The 20,980-nt window shown below is 46.8% G+C and overlaps 1 protein-coding gene across 1 annotated transcript; it reads right to left on the reverse strand.

Annotated features, from left to right (window-relative positions):
- Nucleotides 1–3,686: 3,686 nt before the first annotated feature.
- Nucleotides 3,687–20,336, reverse strand: pk (pyruvate kinase). The gene is given in 11 exon segments (NM_001141703.1): nt 3,687–4,433; nt 4,653–4,834; nt 11,534–11,700; nt 13,380–13,532; nt 14,010–14,160; nt 14,380–14,650; nt 14,838–15,024; nt 15,508–15,639; nt 17,540–17,631; nt 18,106–18,280; nt 20,319–20,336. Coding segments are annotated over 10 exon segments (1,593 nt in total). The 5' UTR covers nt 18,257–18,280; nt 20,319–20,336; the 3' UTR covers nt 3,687–4,326.
- Nucleotides 20,337–20,980: the final 644 nt, after the last annotated feature.

Raw genomic sequence — 20,980 nt, forward strand, 5'->3', positions numbered from 1 at the left:
CTACCCCTCTCTACTCCTCTCCTCTGTCCTACCCCTCTCCACTCCTCTCCTCCATCCTACCCCTCTCCACTCCTCTCCTCTGTCCTACTCCTCTCCTCCATCCTACCCCTCTCCTCTCCACTCTTCTCCTCCGTCCTACCCCTCTCCACTCCTCTCCTCCGTCCTACCCCTCTCCACTCCTTTCCTCCGTCCTACCCCTCTCCACTCCTCTCCTCCATCCTACCCCTCTCCTCTCCACTCCTCTGTCCTACCCCTCTCCTCTCCACTCCTCTGTCCTACCCCTCTCCACTCCTCTCCTCGGGCCTACTCCACTCCACTCCTGTCCTCTATCCTACCCCACTCCTCTCCTCCATTCTACCCCTCTCCACTCCTCTCCTCCGTCCTACCCCTCTCCACTCCTCTCCTCCGTCCTACCCCTCTCCACTCCTCTTCTCCATCCTACTCCACTCCTCTCCTCCGTCCTACTCCTCTCCACTCCTCCATCCTACCCCTCTCCATTCCTCTCCTCTCCTCCGTCCTACCCCTCTCCTCTCCTCCGTCCTACCCCTCTCCACTCTTCTCCTCCGTCCTACCCCTCTCCACTCCATTCCACTCCTCTCCTACTACCCCTCGCCACTCCTCTCCTCTGTCCTACCCCTCTCCACTCCTCTCCTCCGTCCTACCCCTCTCCACTCCTCTCCTCCGTCCTACCCCTCTCCACCCCTCTCCACTCCTGTCCTCCGTCCTACCCCTCTCCCCGTCCTACCCCTTTCCACTCCTTTCCTCTATCCTACCCATCTCCTCTCCCCCCATCCTACCCCTCTCCACTACAACAGAGGCGCCGCGTAGATTTGGATTGAATATCAGATCAGGTCAAAGCCTAGTTAGTAAAGCTACAATCTGGAATTCATTATATTATATTCAAATGTAGATGATTCCCATCCTGATCCCAGATTGTACCTTTAAGATGGAGGCGTTAATGTGTTACTGTGTGTTTTATTTCATAAATATGTATTTAATTTTTTCTCCATTTTGATCCTTTTGACTTCCCCGTACCGTATGATTCCATGATGACCAATGGTAAACAAATTGATATATATATTTTTTGAATAATGTTGAATTGGATGTAATAATAAAATCACATTTCTGGTGAACGACTAGTATCTGTCTTTGATGTTGTGATTCTCTGTATGAATATGAGCAGTGGGTTGGTACGGTGTGAGATCTGAACATCTGTTGAAATTCCATTAGAAAAAGTCACAGAGCATTAATCCGGATAATAATTCTGTTTTTAACTGCCCCGCGACATCTAGTGTTGACATGTCAAATGGAGACAGGATTATATTCTTTCGTTTTTTATTTCAGGACATTCTTTCCGTCATCTAATATACAGAAAAGGATCTGAGATTGTGTATAATAAAAAATGAAAAATGTATTGATTTCATACTGTAGTTATTCATACCTGTCCAACGAAGTGTATGCCATTGCTTTGGTAATTGTCTGATTACTGGTACCATTTTTCCTCTAATCCTTTGCCTGTAATGCAGCTGTCAGACCAGTTTAGTACATACCGTATGATTATCAAGGTCATGTATCCGTGTCACGCTAATATACACACTTGCTAATGGTATTTTTCTCTGTGGCTATGATGGATAACCTAAATGGCTTCAACTAGATGGTCTGAACTCCGCTCTGGTACTTTTACAAAAAAACACTAGATGGTGTGAGACTTCTCTGGAAGATGTTAGATTGTTGTAAATGCATATGAAAGACAGGAAGTAAAAGATTTGACATTTATTCAAGCAATATTGAGTACAATATTAACTTATGCTTGCGCTACATTTTGTACCACGTGACTTCGTTCTGGTCCAGGGCGTGACCACGACTACACATGGCTGAATTACCTGGTATACTTTCCACGGTGGTTGGGTACATGCAGTTATATGCCATATATTCATGTTCTTTTTGTGTTTGTTAAAGCTGAGAAATGTGAGTTCCATCGCTCCACTATCTATTTTCTGGGATACGTCATCGCTGCAGGGAACATTCAGATGGATCCTAACAAGGTGAGAGCGGTGGTGGATTGGCCCTAACCCACATCGAGTGCAGCTTCAACGTTTCCTGGGATTTGCTCGTTTCTATCACCGCTTCCTCCGGGGTTACAGTACCCTGGTTTCCCCCCCTCTCTGCACTCACCTCACCCAAGGTTCTGGTCCCCAGCTGCTGACCTTGCATTTTCAGATCTCAAGCTTCGATTCACTACAGCCGCCACCTGAATCCATCCGGACCCGTCCCATCAGTTTGCGGTGGAGATCGGCGTCTCAGACGTTGGAGTGGGGGCCGTCCTGTCCCAGCGTTCTGCCCAGGACTAAAAGCTGCATCCCTGCGCTTTCCTGCCCATCGTCTTAATCCCGCTGAGAGGAACTACGACGTGGGAAATCGGGAACTTCTTGCGGTTCAAGATGCGGCTGGAAGATTGGAGACACTAGCTAGAAGGGGCGGAACATCCATTCTTAGTGTGGACCGACCGTAAGAATCTGGAATATCTCCTCACCACCAAGCGCCTCAACTGTACCATCTCCCACCACCCTTGGTCCAATAATGTGAAGCCTGATGGCCTCTCTCGCTTGTATAGCTCTGCAGCTACACCGTGGGATTTGCTCGTTTCTATCACCGCTTCCTCCGGGGTTACAGTACCCTGGTTTCCCCCCCTCTCTGCGCTCGTTTCTATTGCCCCATTCCCCCTACCCTCAGCCAAGGAGAGGGCTCAGCCCATGGTGCAGCATGTCTTCCGGATCCATGGACTTCCGGTCGACATGGTCTCCGATCGTGGTGCCCAGTTCTCATCCCGATTCTGGAAGGCGTTCTGCACCCTCATTGGGTCATCGGCCAGCCTGTCCTCCGGGTTTCCGCCCCAATCTAACGGCCAGTCGGAGCTAGCCAATCAGGACCTGGAGACGACTCTTCGTTGCCACGTCTCTGCCAACCCCACCACCTGGAAAGTGACTGTGTGTGTGTATGAATGGCACCACCCAAAAGTCCTTTGAAGAAGTGGCCTGGTGTTGCTGTTTAGTTCCTTTTACGTTGTTGTCTTGGTTACAGGTGGAGTATTTTTTTATTTTACCTTTATTTAACTAGGCAAGTCAGATAAGAACAAATTCTCATTTTCAATGACAGCCTAGGAACAGTGGGTTTCTATATGTCTGTTGCCAGTTCGTCTTTTTTGTCAGGTTTTACCAGCGTGTTTCCCGTTTCTCAAGTTTTTGTTTTCTGGGAAACGTTTGTTGTTCAATACAAACCGTCACGAAATGTAGCAAACATTGAATGGAACTGAACGCACCCCAGACATGTTTCCAATGAGAAAGCTCAGACACACTTTGGAGTTTTACTCCAGAATTAGGAACACTTTCAACCGAGACCACTAAGTTTATGTCATCTCTTACGTTCAGATTATATCATGCTGCTGAAATAACCATAATACCGTCAGATAATGGGTTCTAAAGTTACTTCATAATTCCTCATAACTCGCATCATTAATTTTCATTGCCCATCTTTAGTGTTGCAAAAAAGGATAAATGTTGGGTGGTTTCGACATTGGCATAAGAAATGTTATTATAATGAACCATACAGTCACCACACCAACATCTAAGGTCAACAAAAGTATATTTAATAGAGGGGTGGGGGGAGAAACAACAACAGAGAGAATCAGGTGTTCATCTTTTTAATGGATGGATGGATGGAAACCCAGATCCCCATAGCCCTCAGCAACAACATGATGTTACCTTTAACACGTCAGTGGAGTCTTACCTGTCTACCAGGTGAGGAGGAGACCCCACAGAGAGCAGGATCCTCGTTATAGTCATAATCCACGTCAACGTTCTGGACCACAAAGCAACAAGTGGCTCTGACACGCAGATGTGTGACTACAGTACAATGTACATTTAGAAAAATAACATACACTTGATATTGTTCACCGTGAAAACTCAGTCAGGACAGGTGTGTGTGTTTTCAGTAGGGTGTGTAACCTGTTGAAGGATGACTTGGACATAGTAGGTGAAACACCTATGTAATAATAATAATAATAATAATAACAACATAGGAATTAAGGAGTGTTGTTAAGTGACTGTCTGTGTATGAATGGCACCACCCAAAAAGTCCTTTGATGAAGTGGCCTGGTGTTGCTGTTCCGGTCCGTTCTTTACCTTGTTGTCTTGGTTACAGGTGGAGTCTAGAGAATCGTAGAGGACAAATAGATGTCTTCTGGTGGTGGGTGGGGTGGGTTATAGGAACAGGAGAGGGGTGAAGGAGAGGGGTGAAGGGGAAGGAGTAATGTCCTTTGGAGTTTGTTCAAGGAACAAGCACAACACGCATGGTGTTGGTGTAACCAGGGCCTGGACGCCATCCGGTCACAACAATGATGACATCTCCAGACTTGAAGAAGTGACGGTGTTTACCTGGAGGGGAGACGGGGGGGGGGGGGTTAATGGCTGGTCTTTGGTGGGGCTCCAGCGCTACAAAGATCTCTTCAACCATAGAAATAGAGCGATAATCATACGGTTACAGAGAGAGAAATCTTATACTTGAATTTGGTCTTTCTGTATGAAATGTGTTCTACAAATAAAGTTCAGCATTACTACTTAAACGTTGGAATTTAACGCGACGTCATTACTCACCCATCTCCAAGGCGAAGTTGACGCGGAGGTCGACATCCTCGGCCCAGACATCGTTGGCAGGCTTGGTGTACAGCACGGGGTAGATACCGCGGTACAGATGGGCCTGACGGGCGGTCTGGCCACAGCGGGTCACAGCGATGATGGGGGCACGGGGCCTGTACCTGGACAGCAGATGGGCGGACCTAGAACCAGACACAGGAAGGAACACCAGGTTAGGGTGTGGAACCAGACACAGGAAGGAACAGCAGGTTAGGGTGTGGAACCAGACACAGGAAGGAACAGCAGGTTAGGGTGTGGAACCAGACACAGGAAGGAACACCAGGTTAGGGTGTGGAACCAGACACAGGAAGGAACAGCAGGTTAGGGTGTGGAACCAGACACAGGAAGGAACACCAGGTTAGGGTGTGGAACCAGACACAGGAAGGAACACCAGGTTAGGGTGTGGAACCAGACACAGGAAGGAACACCAGGTTAGGGTGTGGAACCAGACACAGGAAGGAACACCAGGTTAGGGTGTGGAACCAGACACAGGAAGGAACACCAGGTTAGGGTGTGGAACCAGACACAGGAAGGAACACCAGGTTAGGGTGTGGAACCAGACACAGGAAGGAACAGCAGGTTAGGGTGTGGAACCAGACACAGGAAGGAACACCAGGTTAGGGTGTGGAACCAGACACAGGAAGGAACAGCAGGTTAGGGTGTGGAACCAGACACAGGAAGGAACAGCAGGTTAGGGTGTGGAACCAGACACAGGAAGGAACACCAGGTTAGGGTGTGGAACCAGACACAGGAAGGAACACCAGGTTAGGGTGTGGAACCAGACACAGGAAGGAACAGCAGGTTAGGGTGTGGAACCAGACACAGGAAGGAACAGCAGGTTAGGGTGTGGAACCAGACACAGGAAGGAACACCAGGTTAGGGTGTGGAACCAGACACAGGAAGGAACAGCAGGTTAGGGTGTGGAACCAGACACAGGAAGGAACACCAGGTTAGGGTGTGGAACCAGACACAGGAAGGAACACCAGGTTAGGGTGTGGAACCAGACACAGGAAGGAACACCAGGTTAGGGTGTGGAACCAGACACAGGAAGGAACAGCAGGTTAGGGTGTGGAACCAGACACAGGAAGGAACAGCCAGGTTAGGGTGTGGAACCAGACACAGGAAGGAACAGCCAGGTTAGGGTGTGGAACCAGACACAGGAAGGAACACCAGGTTAGGGTGTGGAACCAGACACAGGAAGTAACAGCAGGTTAGGGTGTGGAACCAGACACAGGAAGGAACACCAGGTTAGGGTGTGGAACCAGACACAGGAAGGAACACCAGGTTAGGGTGTGGAACCAGACACAGGAAGTAACAGCAGGTTAGGGTGTGGAACCAGACACAGGAAGGAACACCAGGTTAGGGTGTGGAACCAGACACAGGAAGGAACACCAGGTTAGGGTGTGGAACCAGACACAGGAAGTAACAGCAGGTTAGGGTGTGGAACCAGACACAGGAAGGAACAGCAGGTTAGGGTGTGGAACCAGACACAGGAAGGAACACCAGGTTAGGGTGTGGAACCAGACACAGGAAGGAACACCAGGTTAGGGTGTGGAACCAGACACAGGAAGGAACAGCAGGTTAGGGTGTGGAACCAGACACAGGAAGGAACACCAGGTTAGGGTGTGGAACCAGACACAGGAAGGAACAGCAGGTTAGGGTGTGGAACCAGACACAGGAAGGAACACCAGGTTAGGGTGTGGAACCAGACACAGGAAGGAACAGCAGGTTAGGGTGTGGAACCAGACACAGGAAGGAACACCAGGTTAGGGTGTGGAACCAGACACAGGAAGGAACACCAGGTTAGGGTGTGGAACCAGACACAGGAAGGAACACCAGGTTAGGGTGTGGAACCAGACACAGGAAGGAACAGCAGGTTAGGGTGTGGAACCAGACACAGGAAGTAACAGCAGGTTAGGGTGTGGAACCAGACACAGGAAGGAACAGCAGGTTAGGGTGTGGAACCAGACACAGGAAGGAACAGCAGGTTAGGGTGTGGAACCAGACACAGGAAGGAACACCAGGTTAGGGTGTGGAACCAGACACAGGAAGGAACACCAGGTTAGGGTGTGGAACCAGACACAGGAAGGAACACCAGGTTAGGGTGTGGAACCAGACACAGGAAGGAACAGCAGGTTAGGGTGTGGAACCAGACACAGGAAGGAACACCAGGTTAGGGTGTGGAACCAGACACAGGAAGGAACAGCAGGTTAGGGTGTGGAACCAGACACAGGAAGGAACAGCAGGTTAGGGTGTGGAACCAGACACAGGAAGGAACACCAGGTTAGGGTGTGGAACCAGACACAGGAAGGAACACCAGGTTAGGGTGTGGAACCAGACACAGGAAGGAACAGCAGGTTAGGGTGTGGAACCAGACACAGGAAGGAACACCAGGTTAGGGTGTGGAACCAGACACAGGAAGGAACACCAGGTTAGGGTGTGGAACCAGACACAGGAAGGAACACCAGGTTAGGGTGTGGAACCAGACACAGGAAGGAACAGCAGGTTAGGGTGTGGAACCAGACACAGGAAGGAACACCAGGTTAGGGTGTGGAACCAGACACAGGAAGGAACACCAGGTTAGGGTGTGGAACCAGACACAGGAAGGAACAGCAGGTTAGGGTGTGGAACCAGACACAGGAAGGAACAGCAGGTTAGGGTGTGGAACCAGACACAGGAAGGAACAGCAGGTTAGGGTGTGGAACCAGACACAGGAAGGAACAGCAGGTTAGGGTGTGGAACCAGACACAGGAAGGAACAGCAGGTTAGGGTGTGGAACCAGACACAGGAAGGAACACCAGGTTAGGGTGTGGAACCAGACACAGGAAGGAACAGCAGGTTAGGGTGTGGAACCAGACACAGGAAGGAACAGCAGGTTAGGGTGTGGAACCAGACACAGGAAGGAACACCAGGTTAGGGTGTGGAACCAGACACAGGAAGGAACACCAGGTTAGGGTGTGGAACCAGACACAGGAAGGAACACCAGGTTAGGGTGTGGAACCAGACACAGGAAGGAACAGCAGGTTAGGGTGTGGAACCAGACACAGGAAGGAACAGCAGGTTAGGGTGTGGAACCAGACACAGGAAGGAACACCAGGTTAGGGTGTGGAACCAGACACAGGAAGGAACAGCAGGTTAGGGTGTGGAACCAGACACAGGAAGGAACAGCAGGTTAGGGTGTGGAACCAGACACAGGAAGGAACACCAGGTTAGGGTGTGGAACCAGACACAGGAAGGAACAGCAGGTTAGGGTGTGGAACCAGACACAGGAAGGAACAGCAGGTTAGGGTGTGGATTGAAAACATATATTGCCATGTGAAACTGCTTCATGGTAAATTTAAAAACGTAATTATTTTGTTGCACATTAGAATACATACATATAAGTGGAAGACTGAAGATTATAATAATTATACTATATCTAATGTAACAAGTATACTATATCTATTGTAATAATTGTACCAATCCTAGATCCAAACTCCGGACAGCAGTACTGTAGGTTGACAGTATTCTATCAAAATGTTTAGTACACAGCTGACTACTGTACAGTGTGTCCATACCAGAGGAGGCTGGTGGGAACAGCTATAGGAGGACAGGTTCATTGTAATGGCTGGGATGGAATAAATGGAACACACATCGGCCATTACAATGAGCCCATCCTCCTATATATCCTACCACCAGCCTCCTCTGGTCAATACTGTATAGTGGCGCAGGGTGACTCTGAACTTTGAATGGAGTAGGAAAGGAGTCAGGGAGAGGAGGGGAGAAGTGGAGTGAGGGACAGGAGAGGAGAAGGGGAGAGGAGTGAGGGACAGGAGAGGAGAAGGGAAGTGGAAAACTGTGAAGGACCTCGGCGTTACTCTGGACCCTGATCTCTCTTTTTAAGAACATATCAAGACTGTTTCAAGGACAGCTTTTTTCCATCTACGTAACATTGCAAAAATCTGAAACTTTCTGTCCAAAAATGACGCAGAAAAATTAATCCATGCTTTTGTTACTTCTAGGCTGGACTACTGCAATGCTCTACTTTCCGGCTACCCGGATAAAGCACTACACAACCTTCAGTTAGTGCTAAATACGGCTGCTAGAATCCTGACTAGAACCAAAAAATTTGATCATATTACTCCAGTGCTAGCCTCCCTACACTGGCTTCCTGTTAAGGCAAGGGCTGATTTCAAGGTTTTACTGCTAACCTACAAAGCATTACATGGGCTTGCTCCTACCTATCTTTCCGATTTGGTCCTGCCGTACATACCTACATGTACGCTACGGTCACAAGACGCAGGACTCCTAATTGTCCCTAGAATTTCTAAGCAAACGGCTGGAGGTAGGGCTTTCTCCTATAGAGCTCCATTTTTATGGAATGGTCTGCCTACCAATGTGAGAGACGCAGACTCAGTCTCAACCTTTAAGTCTTTACTGAAGACTTATCTCTTCAGTAGGTCCTATGATTAAGTATAGTCTGGCCCAGGAGTGTGAAGGTGAACGGAAAGGCTGGAGCAACGAACCGCCCTTGCTGTCTCTGCCTTGCCGGTTCCCCTCTTTCCACTGGGATTCTCTGCCTCTAACCCTTTTACAGGGGCTGAGTCACTGGCTTACTGGTGTTCTTCCATGCCGTCCATGGGAGGGGTGCGTCACTTGAGTGGGTTGAGTCACTGACGTGGTCTTCCTGTCTGGGTTGGCGCCCCCCCTTGGGTTGTGCCATGGCGGAGATCGTTGTGGGCTATACTCGGCCTTGTCTCAGGATGGTAAGTTGGTGGTTGAAGATATCCCTCTAGTGGTGTGGGGGCTGTGCTTTGGCAAAGTGGGTGGGGTTATATCCTGCCTGTTTGGCCCTGTCCGGGGGTATCATCGGACAGGGCCACAGTGTCTTCTGACCCCTCCTGTCTCAGCCTCCAGTATTTATGCTGCAGTAGTTTATGTGTCGGGGGGCTAGGGTCAGTCTGTTACATCTGGAGTATTTCTCTTGTCTTATCCGGTGTGAATTTAAATATGCTCTCTCTAATTCCCTCTTTCTGTCTTTCTCTCGGAGGACCTGAGCCCTAGGACCATGCCTCAGGACTACCTGGTATGATGAATCCTTGCTGTCCCCAGTCCACCTGGCCGTGCTGCTGCTCCAGTTTCAACTGTTCTGCCTGCGGCTATGGAACCCTGACCTGTTCACCGGACGTGCTTGTTGCACCCTCGACAACTACTATGATTATTATTATTTGACCATGCTGGTCATTTATGAACATTTTAACATCTTGACCATGTTCTGTTATAATATCCACCCTGCACAGCCAGAAGAGGACTGGCCACCCCTCATAGCCTGGTTCCTCTCTAGGTTTCTTCCTAGGTTCCTGCCTTTCTAGGGAGTTTTTCCTAGCCACAGTGCTTCTTTCACATGCATTGCTTGCTGTTTGGGGTTTTAGGCTGGGTTTCTGTACAGCACTTTGAGATATCAGCTGATGTACGAAGGGCTATATAAATAAATTTGATTTGATTTGAGTGAGGGACAGGAGAGGAGGGGACAGGAGTGGAGTGAGGGAGAGGAGAGGAGAGAGGAGTGTTGGAAAGGGAGTGGAGTGAGGGACAGGAGAGAGGAGAGGCGAGTTATATTTAACTTCCTAAATGTCAGGGTTCAGGACTGTAAAGGTTGGGAACAAGTCATGGGTCTCTGCTATAGGGCTGAGGTCAGAGGGAATGATGGGAGTAATCTGGTGACACACTAGCCTAAGGAGAATGTACTCTTAGTTCTACTGTTACTCATTAAGGTACAGCGACCTTATGCTATTTTCTGAGGTAAACTGGCTCTGGCAGTCAAAAACTCCACCTAAATGTGAATCGATTCTCAATTGCGATACTGTTCTAGAAAGATAAATCCCTTTACTTTCATATCACATCAAAATAATAATTTAACAAATGCTAAATATACACTTACTGTACACAGTTTTAACCGGCTTTATAAGTTGCAGACGACAGTATTTTTCACTGACAACACGTTTCTGGCGAACTTCTTCCGTTACACACGGGTTTTCGGGAACATGCTAGAAAGCTAATTATCTGTCGTCCGTCTGGATCCCTATAAAAGTGTGTAGTAATTTAACCTTTTGCTTTCTTGCTGATATGAAATATATGTTCTTTATGTTTCAAAGCGATGCGTGTTCACTTTTAGAGCGAGAGTAGGGGCTCTTAACCAAAGTCACCCCCAGGAAGAAGAAGCCTTCATAGATAGGCGCTAAAGGTGCTACAGGGCTGGGAGAGTTCTGGGTCTCTGCTACAGGGCTGGGAGAGTTCTGGGTCTCTGCTACAGGGCTGGGAGAGTTCTGGGTCTCTGCTACAGGGCTGGGAGAGTTCTGGGTCTCTGCTACAGGGCTGGGAGAGTTCTGGGTCTCTGCTACAGGGCTGGGAGAGTTCTGGGTCTCTGCTACAGGGCTGGGAGAGTTCTGGGTCTCTGCTACAGGGCTGGGAGAGTTCTGGGTCTCTGCTACAGGGCTGGGAGAGTTCTGGGTCTCTGCTACAGGGCTGGGAGAGTTCTGGGTCTCTGCTACAGGGCTGGGGTGAGAGGGCGGCATTATGGGAAAGTTCTGGTTAAGGACGGTGTTGCAGTAGCTCGTGGTTCTTGTGAACAGAACGGAACATGTTCCCTCACCTGCGTTCTCAGATTAAATCAACTAAAATCTCCAGCACCTGTGGTGAATGCGTAACCAGACTAGCGCGGCTCGGCTCAGCTCAGTAGTGTGAACAGGGTATTTGACTGGGCTTAGAGAAGGTGTCAAAAACATCATGTACACGTCTGTCCTTCCCCTCAGAAGCAAGTTTGAGAAGTACAGAGGTTTGCTGTGTGACTCTCTGGTTCGTACCTGCCAGTCTTGGTGAGCACGATGATGGCACTGGCACAGCACTTGAAGGAAGCCTCGACGGCGCCAATGGCAACGGACTCAGTGGGGTCACGGGTCAGGTGGGAGGTACGACGGATTTCCTCAAACATCTGCCTGTGGTACATGGCGGCCTCTGCCTCACGAGCAATCTGGGGGGGGGGGGGGGGGGGGGGGGGAAATAGAGAAAGAGGGAGAGACAGAGACAGAGACAGACAGGTGTCAGATTCCTGCCATTCAACTACAGTAATGAATAGAAAGCATGCAATGAAGGTCGGTACAGATTTAGACCAGAATGACTCATTGTTCATGCCTCTGCCTTTTCCTAAGCTAGTTGGTTTGGTACACCACTAATGTAAAGTCCTGAGAATGAACAACTTCAAGATTCAGACAGCAACAGTCATACAGTTGTACAGATTCATACAGCAACAGTCATACAGCAACAGTAATACAGTTTCATACAGCAACAGTAATAGTCATACAGCAACAGTAATACAGTCATACAGATTCAGACAGCAACAGTAATACAGATTCATACAGCAACATTTAAAAGCTAGATTCATACTAGTTTCTCTGAAGGGGCAAGGGGAACATAAAAGAGAGGTAGTCTCTTCTAGTCCTCTAGTAAATATAGAATCACTGAGGTCTGCATACCTGACGTGTTGTGATGCTGATCCTCAGACACATGCTGATTGAGAAATCTGATGACCCCAACGACCCCATCCAATGCAACATGAAGCAGAAAACAGATGCAGTGACAGAACAGAGGGATATGGAGAGAGAGAGAGAGAGAACAGAGGGATGGAGAGAGAGAGAGAACAGAGGGATGGAGAGAGAGAGAGAACAGAGGGATGGAGAGAGAGAGAGAACAGAGGGATGGAGAGAGAGAGAGAACAGAGGGATGGAGAGAGAGAGAGAACAGAGGGATGGAGAGAGAGAGAGAACAGAGGGATGGAGAGAGAGAGAGAACAGAGGGATGGAGAGAGAGAGAGAACAGAGGGATGGAGAGAGAGAGAGAACAGAGGGATGGAGAGAGAGAGAGAGAGAGAACAGAGGGATGGAGAGAGAGAAGTAGGAACACACAAAGCCAGTAGCATGGTGAGTGTGTAGAAGCCGTTAGTACATAGATCACAAACCAAAAACACAGTTATATTACAGCTACTTTATGTTAATTCCCCTGAGGCGTCCCAGCAAACACACAACCAACACCACAACGTTGTCTCAACGTTGACCCTGTGTTGCTGTTTGCTGGGACGATTCTGTCTATAGCCAGGTTTCCAGCCGCACTTTCTATGTGAGTAAAATACATGACAAGCCCGATGGAAACAGAACTTTTTTTTTTGTTTGTGAACTTTATAAATGTCTACAAAACAAAATATGCTAGCCAAGGTGGGATGTTTTTTTTTTGTGTCTGTAAAAATAATTATGCACAAATATTGATATATTACGACTTGTCGGAAAAGCAGTTTATTAGGGCTACAGGTTAAATAGATGATGTTAAACTTCACAGGGTGGTGAAAGTGCACGGTGATGAGCTGGATGATGTGTTGTTATGTGCACTACGTCATCAAGCACAGCCTTTGCAACAAGTCAATTTGATGGAAACATCTCTCTGGTGGGAAAACGTGCATATTTTTTTCATGCAGATTTAAGTAATACTTGCATGAAAACCTGGTCGCCAATTGGATGGAAACCTGGTCACATTGACCACTCATGAACTTTGAATCAGTGACTCTAGGAACTGCTACAGGAAACATTGTGGATGTTGTGCTTGTGTTGCGAGGAGCCAAGGCAAGACCTATAGGGGGCCGCTCTGCTCTCAGTCTCTCACCTTGTGCTGTGTGCGGACAGCCTCCAGTGGGTAGTCTCCCTTGGCGGTCTCACCACTCAGCATGATGCAGTCGTTACCGTCCAGAACGGCGTTGGCGACGTCGGAACCCTCAGCACGAGTAGGGCGGGGCTTCTTGATCATGCTCTCCAGCATCTGGACCAATCAGGAGAGAGGAGAGATCATTAGGCACCAATCAACGACAGGATAGATTATTTACGTCGATGCATTTATAGACAGTGGCCTATAAGCATACATCTCTGCCCTTTCCTCTAAGGTTTCGTCAAAGGCTTGAGGGCTCCTCTTAAACCTCAAATACTCCTAGGACTAGGAACCCTGGTATTATCTGCCATTGAACTCAGTACATTTGAGTCTTAACAGGTTATCAGACCCTGTTTGGGGTGTGCTTTGCAGACAGGGATGGAAATGAAGCATGTATAAGGAGGTCTAGTAGTCATGGATAAGGGGGTCTAGTAGTCATGGATAAGGGGGTCTAGTCGTCATGGATAAGGGGGTCTAGTCGTCATGGATAAGGGGGTCTAGTCGTCATGGATAAGGGGGTCTAGTCGTCATGGATAAGGGGGTCTAGTCGTCATGGATAAGGGGGTCTAGTCTGTGGGCAACGTGTCGGACCTGTGTGGCGCAGGTGATGGGCTTGCCAATCCTGTTGCAGCGTCCGGTCATCATCTTCTGGGCGATGAACACCTTCTCTGTGGGGATCTCAATACCCAGGTCACCGCGGGCAACCATGATGCCATCGCTAGCTTCCAGGATCTCGTCGAATCTACACATAGACAGATAGTTATACAAGTCAATATTATCCAGTATTGGGTATCTATATTTCCCAAGCGACTAAACTGATGCTCAACACAGTAGGATCCTTCAAGTGGAGATTTCTTACTTTTGAAAGTACTGAAAATTGACTAAATAGCCACTACAATGCAATCGTGTAGTCAGCAGAGGCCTCTCTCAATCGCTCTCTCTGTATCTCCCACACACACACCTGCGGACGCCCTCGTGGTTCTCCAGTTTGGATATGATCTTGATGTTTTTGCCCTTCTCTCCCAGCACCTTCCTGACGGCGTGTACATCAGCTGCTTTACGGATGAAGGAGGCGAAGACCATGTCCACTCCCTGTTCCACACCGAACTGCAGATCCTGGATGTCCTTCTCAGAGACAGCGGGCAGGTCCACAGCAGCGCCGGGCAGGTTCACACCCTTCTTAGAGCCCAGAGTACCACCATTTTCAATCTCACAGTCCAGGAAGTCGGCGCCTGGGGACAATAACGCGTGTCAATCACAATGCCACAGCTGGGAACAACAGTAAAGTAACACATTTCAACAGGCAAAGTAGAAGGAAACACACTTTACTTTGGTTAAGTGTGTAGCTACTTCCTGTAACTTTCCAGGTCGTGAGAATACTTTTCTGTTGCTACAGTAGGATGTTGCTAGGATACTCACCGACTTCCTTGACCTTCAGGGACATGAGGCCGTCGTCGATGTAGACGTGACCTCCGACCTTCAGGATCTTGGTGATGTTCTTGTAGTCCAGCCACAGGTGCTTCTCGTCACAGTTGTCCTTGTACTTGTCGTCCAGGGTCAGCTTGATGTGAGCTCCCTTCTTCAGCTCAACCTCAGCTTCGCCACTCTGTACAGGGGAAGAATCATAGGATTACACAACTATTACTATAGTATTATGTACTGTATATGTCTACGGAGAAGGACAGGGACTATACTATTATGTACTGTATACGTCTACGGGGAAGGACAGGGATTATAGTATTATGTACTGTATATGTCTATGGGGAAGGACAGGGCTCATGATCAATACATACATTCTGATGCCAGTAGTGTTTTACAGTACTTGATGTATATCAGCTTTATGATATCATTGCTTGTTGTTGTATTTCTTGCCGTTACCATGCTGGTAGCTTGGCCAATGCCTTCCTTTTGACCAAATCAAAAGGTGGGCCTACATGATAGCGAGAAGGTCATATGTTACAACAGTCAAGAAATGTACCTGCTTGTCTCGGTTTTAATTTGTTTGTAAAGTGTATTGTGATGATGCACTTGAACTGAAGTTGGACTTTTCGTAAAGATTTACAGTACTTCATGGTAAATGACTACTCACGCCCTTGATGAGTCCAGTCCTGATTTCGGGTCCCTTGGTGTCCAGAGCGATGGCCACTGGTCTGTACTCGATGGTGCCGGGTCCGAAGCTCTCGGTGGCTTCACGGACATTCTTGATGGTCTCAGCATGGTACTGAATGGAATAGAAGATAATAAATAAAAAAATCCATCGAAACAGAAATGTATCTTGTAGATTAGCCAAGAAGGATAACTAATTAGATTAGCCATGTAGAATATAAACATGTATCATAGCTACATAGCTTATAACCATGTAGATTAGCCAAGTAGGATAAATAATTAGTGTTAGCCAAGTAGATTAGCCATGTAGAATATAAACATGTAGCATATAACCAAGTAGTGTTAGCCAAGTAGCATAGCCACATAGAATATAACTAAGTAGTGTTAGCTAGTTCCTGGTCCCTAAACAGTTTCTGCCTATAGGAAGGAGGCAGACTCAGAGACTCAATGACACTCACTTAACAGTGCTCTATAGTAGACAGACATAGGACAATTAGCCAGGTTGAAATGTAATGATTTTTTAAATGTTTTATCTTTGGGGGTATTTTAGAATAGCAAAGTCTTAGCTATTTTAGCATAGCCAAGTAGGTTAGCGTTAGCTCCTGGTCCCTCTAAACACGTTCTGCGAGAACCTGAGACTAAGAGACGTGGCTATTTACATCTGTTCCGACCACCTGTCCAGAGGCAGAGGTCCAGTTTCCTTTGCCCTTCTGACAATGTCTGACCTCAACACATGACAGATGCCATGTAAACAAACATAAGTTCAGATGTCCGAAGACATCTGTCAGAAATTCCTGCCATTGGAGGTGCTCTGTCTATCTTGTTTTCATGCACCAATAGCATTCCCAAACAGACACTAAAATGGTGCCACCACACTTTCCCTGTGACATGGCTGTAGGCTCGTAAAGATGCTAGCCCTTGACATACCTTCCTTCACGTTTTATCTCTAGCCCTAGAACTAGCTCACCTGATTCAACGAGTCAACTAATCATCAAGCAGGCTGAGTACTTGTTCGATGGAATTGCGTGCACTAGTTCTGGCCCGAGGCAAAATGTCCAGTCATGGAAGTAATCGCAGAATGGACTGGGAGATCCTGACCTAATTATAGCTTTGAAACACATGTACATGTAACGTCATCTAGTGCCGATACATAGATACAGTACTGAACTTCAGAGTAGAACGTCTTCTTCTGACAAGCAATTAACAGTACTATTGACCTTTGAAGGGCAATGAATTCAAATATCAAACGTATCGCTTCGATATCTAATACTGCTGTATGATTTGGGGGTGCACTCTGACCCAGCCAGGGTGAATACAGGTCAAAAAGCCATGACTTTTAAAGGGGAGAGGTCAGTAGTGTGAACCCCAGAACTCTAGCTACCATCTGGCGGCACTAGAAGACAGACAGACTGACTGGAGGAGGAGGAGGAGGAGGAAGAGGAGCCACTAAAGTGCACGTAAGAGCATTCAGATCAGCTTACAGACTGACATTTAAACGGTACAGTGATAATGTCACAATGAGGATGGCTGGTACTGCAGACTCACTAAAGGTTATAGTATGAGGATGGCTGGTGCTGCAGACTCACTAAAGGTTATAGTATGAGGATGGCTGGTACTGCAGACTCACTAAAGGTTATAGTATGAGGATGGCTTGTACTGCAGACTCACTAAAGGTTATAGTATGAGGATGGCTGGTACTGCAGACTCACTAAAGGTTATAGTATGAGGATGGCTGGTACTGCAGACTCACTAAAGGTTATAGTATGAGGATGGCTGGTGCTGCAGACTCACTAAAGGGATGTCACCATATTGCTTTCACCTATCCTTTCAGACAAACATGAGTTGCCAGGGAGTAAGGGCTAGGGGTCCGTTTGGAACTCAGCACTAGTCTAAATCCTAGAACAGCTGTGTTGCCTTCAGTACTAGTGTCCTTTCCCTTGCCTTCAGTACTAGTGTCCTTTGCCTTCAGTACTAGTGTCCTTTGCCTTCAGTACTAGTGTAGTCCTACTACTGACCTCATGAGTTCCGTGAGAGAAGTTCATTCTTGCAATGTTCATCCCAGATTTGATCATCTCCTTGGCCATGTTCACTGATCGGGAGGCGGGTCCTGCATGTGGACAAGATGACAAGCAAAGCTTATAGAGGGATATTGTGAAGGTTTTGGAGGGATATACCCCTACTGTGAAGGTTTTTGGAGGGATATACCCCTACTGTGAAGGTTCTGTGGCCTTCTGTAGGCACACCTCACACAAAATACATGTGTATAGGATGTTGAGTAGTGTAGTGAGGGTGTTCAGTGGTGAGGGAGTGAGAGGCCATGAGGGGTGAGGTAGGGTTGGGCAGTGAGGTGAGCAGGGGCGTTGTTGACTAATGAGCAGGGGCGTTGTTGACTAATGAGCAGGGGCGTTGTTGACTAATGAGCAGGGGCGTTGTTGACTAATGAGCAGGGGCGTTGTTGACTAATGAGGAGGGGCGTTGTTGACTAATGAGGAGGGGCGTTGTTGACTAATGAGGAGGGGCGTTGTTGACTAATGAGGAGGGGCGTTGTTGACTAATGAGGAGGGGCGTTGTTGAGCTGTACCGATGGTGCAGATGATTCCGGTGTTGCGAGCCACAGCTGGCTCGGAGTCAATGTCCAGAAGACACATGTGCTCCAGGAAGGTGTCGGCCATAGCAGCGTGTAGCTGCTGCGTCTGAATGAAGGCAGAGCCCATATCCTTTCCTTTAGACATGATTGGATCGGTGTCTGAGAAATCCTGGAAAGGGGGAGGGAGAGAGAGAGAGAGAGGATCGAGGTGTTGAGGAGATCTTTTGACACTGGGTTAATGTTCTACAACCACCTCTGACATATTGAACCAAGCCTCTCTAGATACTCCTGAAAGTTGGAGGTTGGAGAGGTCTTGATATCATTTTTCATGCCAAGTCTATTTATACTGTGTGTGTGTGTGTGTGTCACTTGGCTTACACAGCTGCTCTGAGTCTATCCCACTGAATCAGGCTTTGATACTAGATCTTTGCACTACCACGCTACCTACCAACAGACATTGCATATTAATGCTAGAGACATACTGTAGCAATGGAAAATGCACTAGCTGAAGTTCTCGGTTCTAAATTATCATAAAGTTACCTCAACTCCGCGTCACCCGATATATTGATTGTGAATATTGTAATAGAGGGTTTTAGTAGAACGTTAGAGGCCCACCAACTCAACTGACAGTGGTTCTGGAAGTTCAGCCTGACAGCGTGAAGGGGATAGGGACTCAGCTGGCCACACACACACTGTAGCAGCACCACCAAACTAGGACCGCAACAATGAGAGCATGTGTGACTGCGTGACTGCACACACACACACACAGGCGGACAGGCGGACAGGCACACCCAGATAACGCCCCCACATTCCACAGTCACCCGTAATGACCAGGGGAATAGGCTCTTGAAGAGGAACTGGGAATAGGCTCTTGAAGAGGAACTGGGAATAGGCTCTTGAAGAGGAACTGGGAATAGGCTCTTGAAGAGGAACTGGGAATAGGCTCTTGAAGAGGAACTGGGAATAGGCTCTTGAAGAGGAACTGGCCAGTGACCACTTTTTTTGTAGGAGGTGGTTCTCACAGTTGGTGGGAAACTTGAGTAGTCAAAAAGTTTTTTTTTTCAAATATCACATATTAATTTAATGTTGGGGGATCTTCTTTTCAACCTCAAAATGATGAATTAATTAGTCTGAGCAACATTATACACATTGTTGGCATTAATATCATAGAGAACCTGATCTGTACCGTGACAGCAGTCCAGCTATCAGCTGTTAAAGTCCTACTCCCTTTCCTCGCAGATAAAACCTTAGCAGACTGTTGTCTATAAGAAGAGCTACATTATCTGGGTGACACAGTCACTGCCGTGAGCAGACTTTCAGTGAGACATCGATTTATTCACAAGTTTGGAGATAATATTTTTTTTTTTAAACGACATCCAAGTGGGTTCCATTCAATAGGATTTAATTTTTTAACTCTATGGGGATATTGAATTATAGAGCTATGATTCCAGGAGCTTAATAGTGGTTTAGTAATGCACACCGAGTGGTAGGGTTATGTCACCTACAGCTCTACTGAAACCGAACAGTACAGTGGTTTATTAGCACACCCTATCAAAAGATAAGCTTCGGGAATACAATGTCATTAAAATAGAAGAAAGCAAATTGTTCCAGGCTCTTTGACTTACAGTAACTATAGATGAATATTTTATTTTGTTGTTGCTATAGTAGAGGAGGAACATTGAGGATGACAGGATGTGTCGGTGCATATTAAATAGATATCTAGTATTTCATTTGAGTCATTTAGCAGACACTCTTACCCAGAGCAACTTACAATTATATTATGTTAATAACCAAATTGTTTTGCTTAGTATTGTTCCGTTTCAGTCATGTAGGTATCCCACAATTTAAATTATACTTCATCAATGGAGAACATGCATTTGGATGAAACAAACCCAATTATTTTACTGTAAAAAAATGTGGATTACAGGTATAAGTAGTTGTCATTACTTTTAATTGTGCACAAATAGCCTATTCAGACTGAAATATAAATATAAATACCCCATATGAAATCATAACAATTTGATTCAAAACGTTATGGAAGTAAAGTAACATTCAATAGTTAAGTCTATTACAACCTTTCTATAACCAAAACTGATAGAACAATGTAATTAACTCAAGACAGCTATGTCAATATTATTTAGCAAGAATTGTCCATCTAATGCTAAATGTAAAGTTGCCCATTTCCAGATGAGGACGCAGTGACTCACCTACTGGTTGAACGTTGCAGGGACCAATGCGCCCAGCAGCTGAGCGCTGGCGGAAGATAACCCCCCAACTGACCGGGACTACTTCCCCAGCCGAACATTGGGTATCCCTCCGATGTCACATGGGGTGACTATAGAGCGGAACGTTAATGACGATATTCCATTTATAATCCGTTAATTGTACACCAAATGTTTAAGTATTGATAAAATATATATATATGTATTTAGTATGATATATGTTAAAGTCTACGAGTATTTTGGGGGGATTATAGACATCATTTTCAATAGCAGAGAGGAATGTTACATAAATAAAATACAAGCGTTCAACGGCCTCTCTCGTTGACAAATCAGAAAGCTTCCCTGCGCTGCTTAAAATATGAACCGGAGGTATGTTTGCAAACGACACCATGGATAGAGAGTTCAACTGTAGGTTGAAGTTCATGTTGTCGAGACTAGAGCAGTGCAGGGGCTGCGTCTTCCTGGTCTGTTTTATGGATTTTGTAGTATAGAAAATATTTTCTGGACAGTTTAAAATTCCCCAAATTAGTCTTAAGTCAAATATTATTATTATTGCGAAAATTAACTTTTATAATCAAAAAGTAGTTTGAATGTGTTTTGACATTGGTTGCTTGCTTTACATTTGACATTTTTATCACAATAAATAA

Source organism: Salmo salar, chromosome 10 (genome assembly GCF_965601325.2).
Source record: "Salmo salar chromosome 10, fSalSal1, whole genome shotgun sequence".
Classification (NCBI taxonomy): Eukaryota; Metazoa; Chordata; class Actinopteri; order Salmoniformes; family Salmonidae; genus Salmo; species Salmo salar.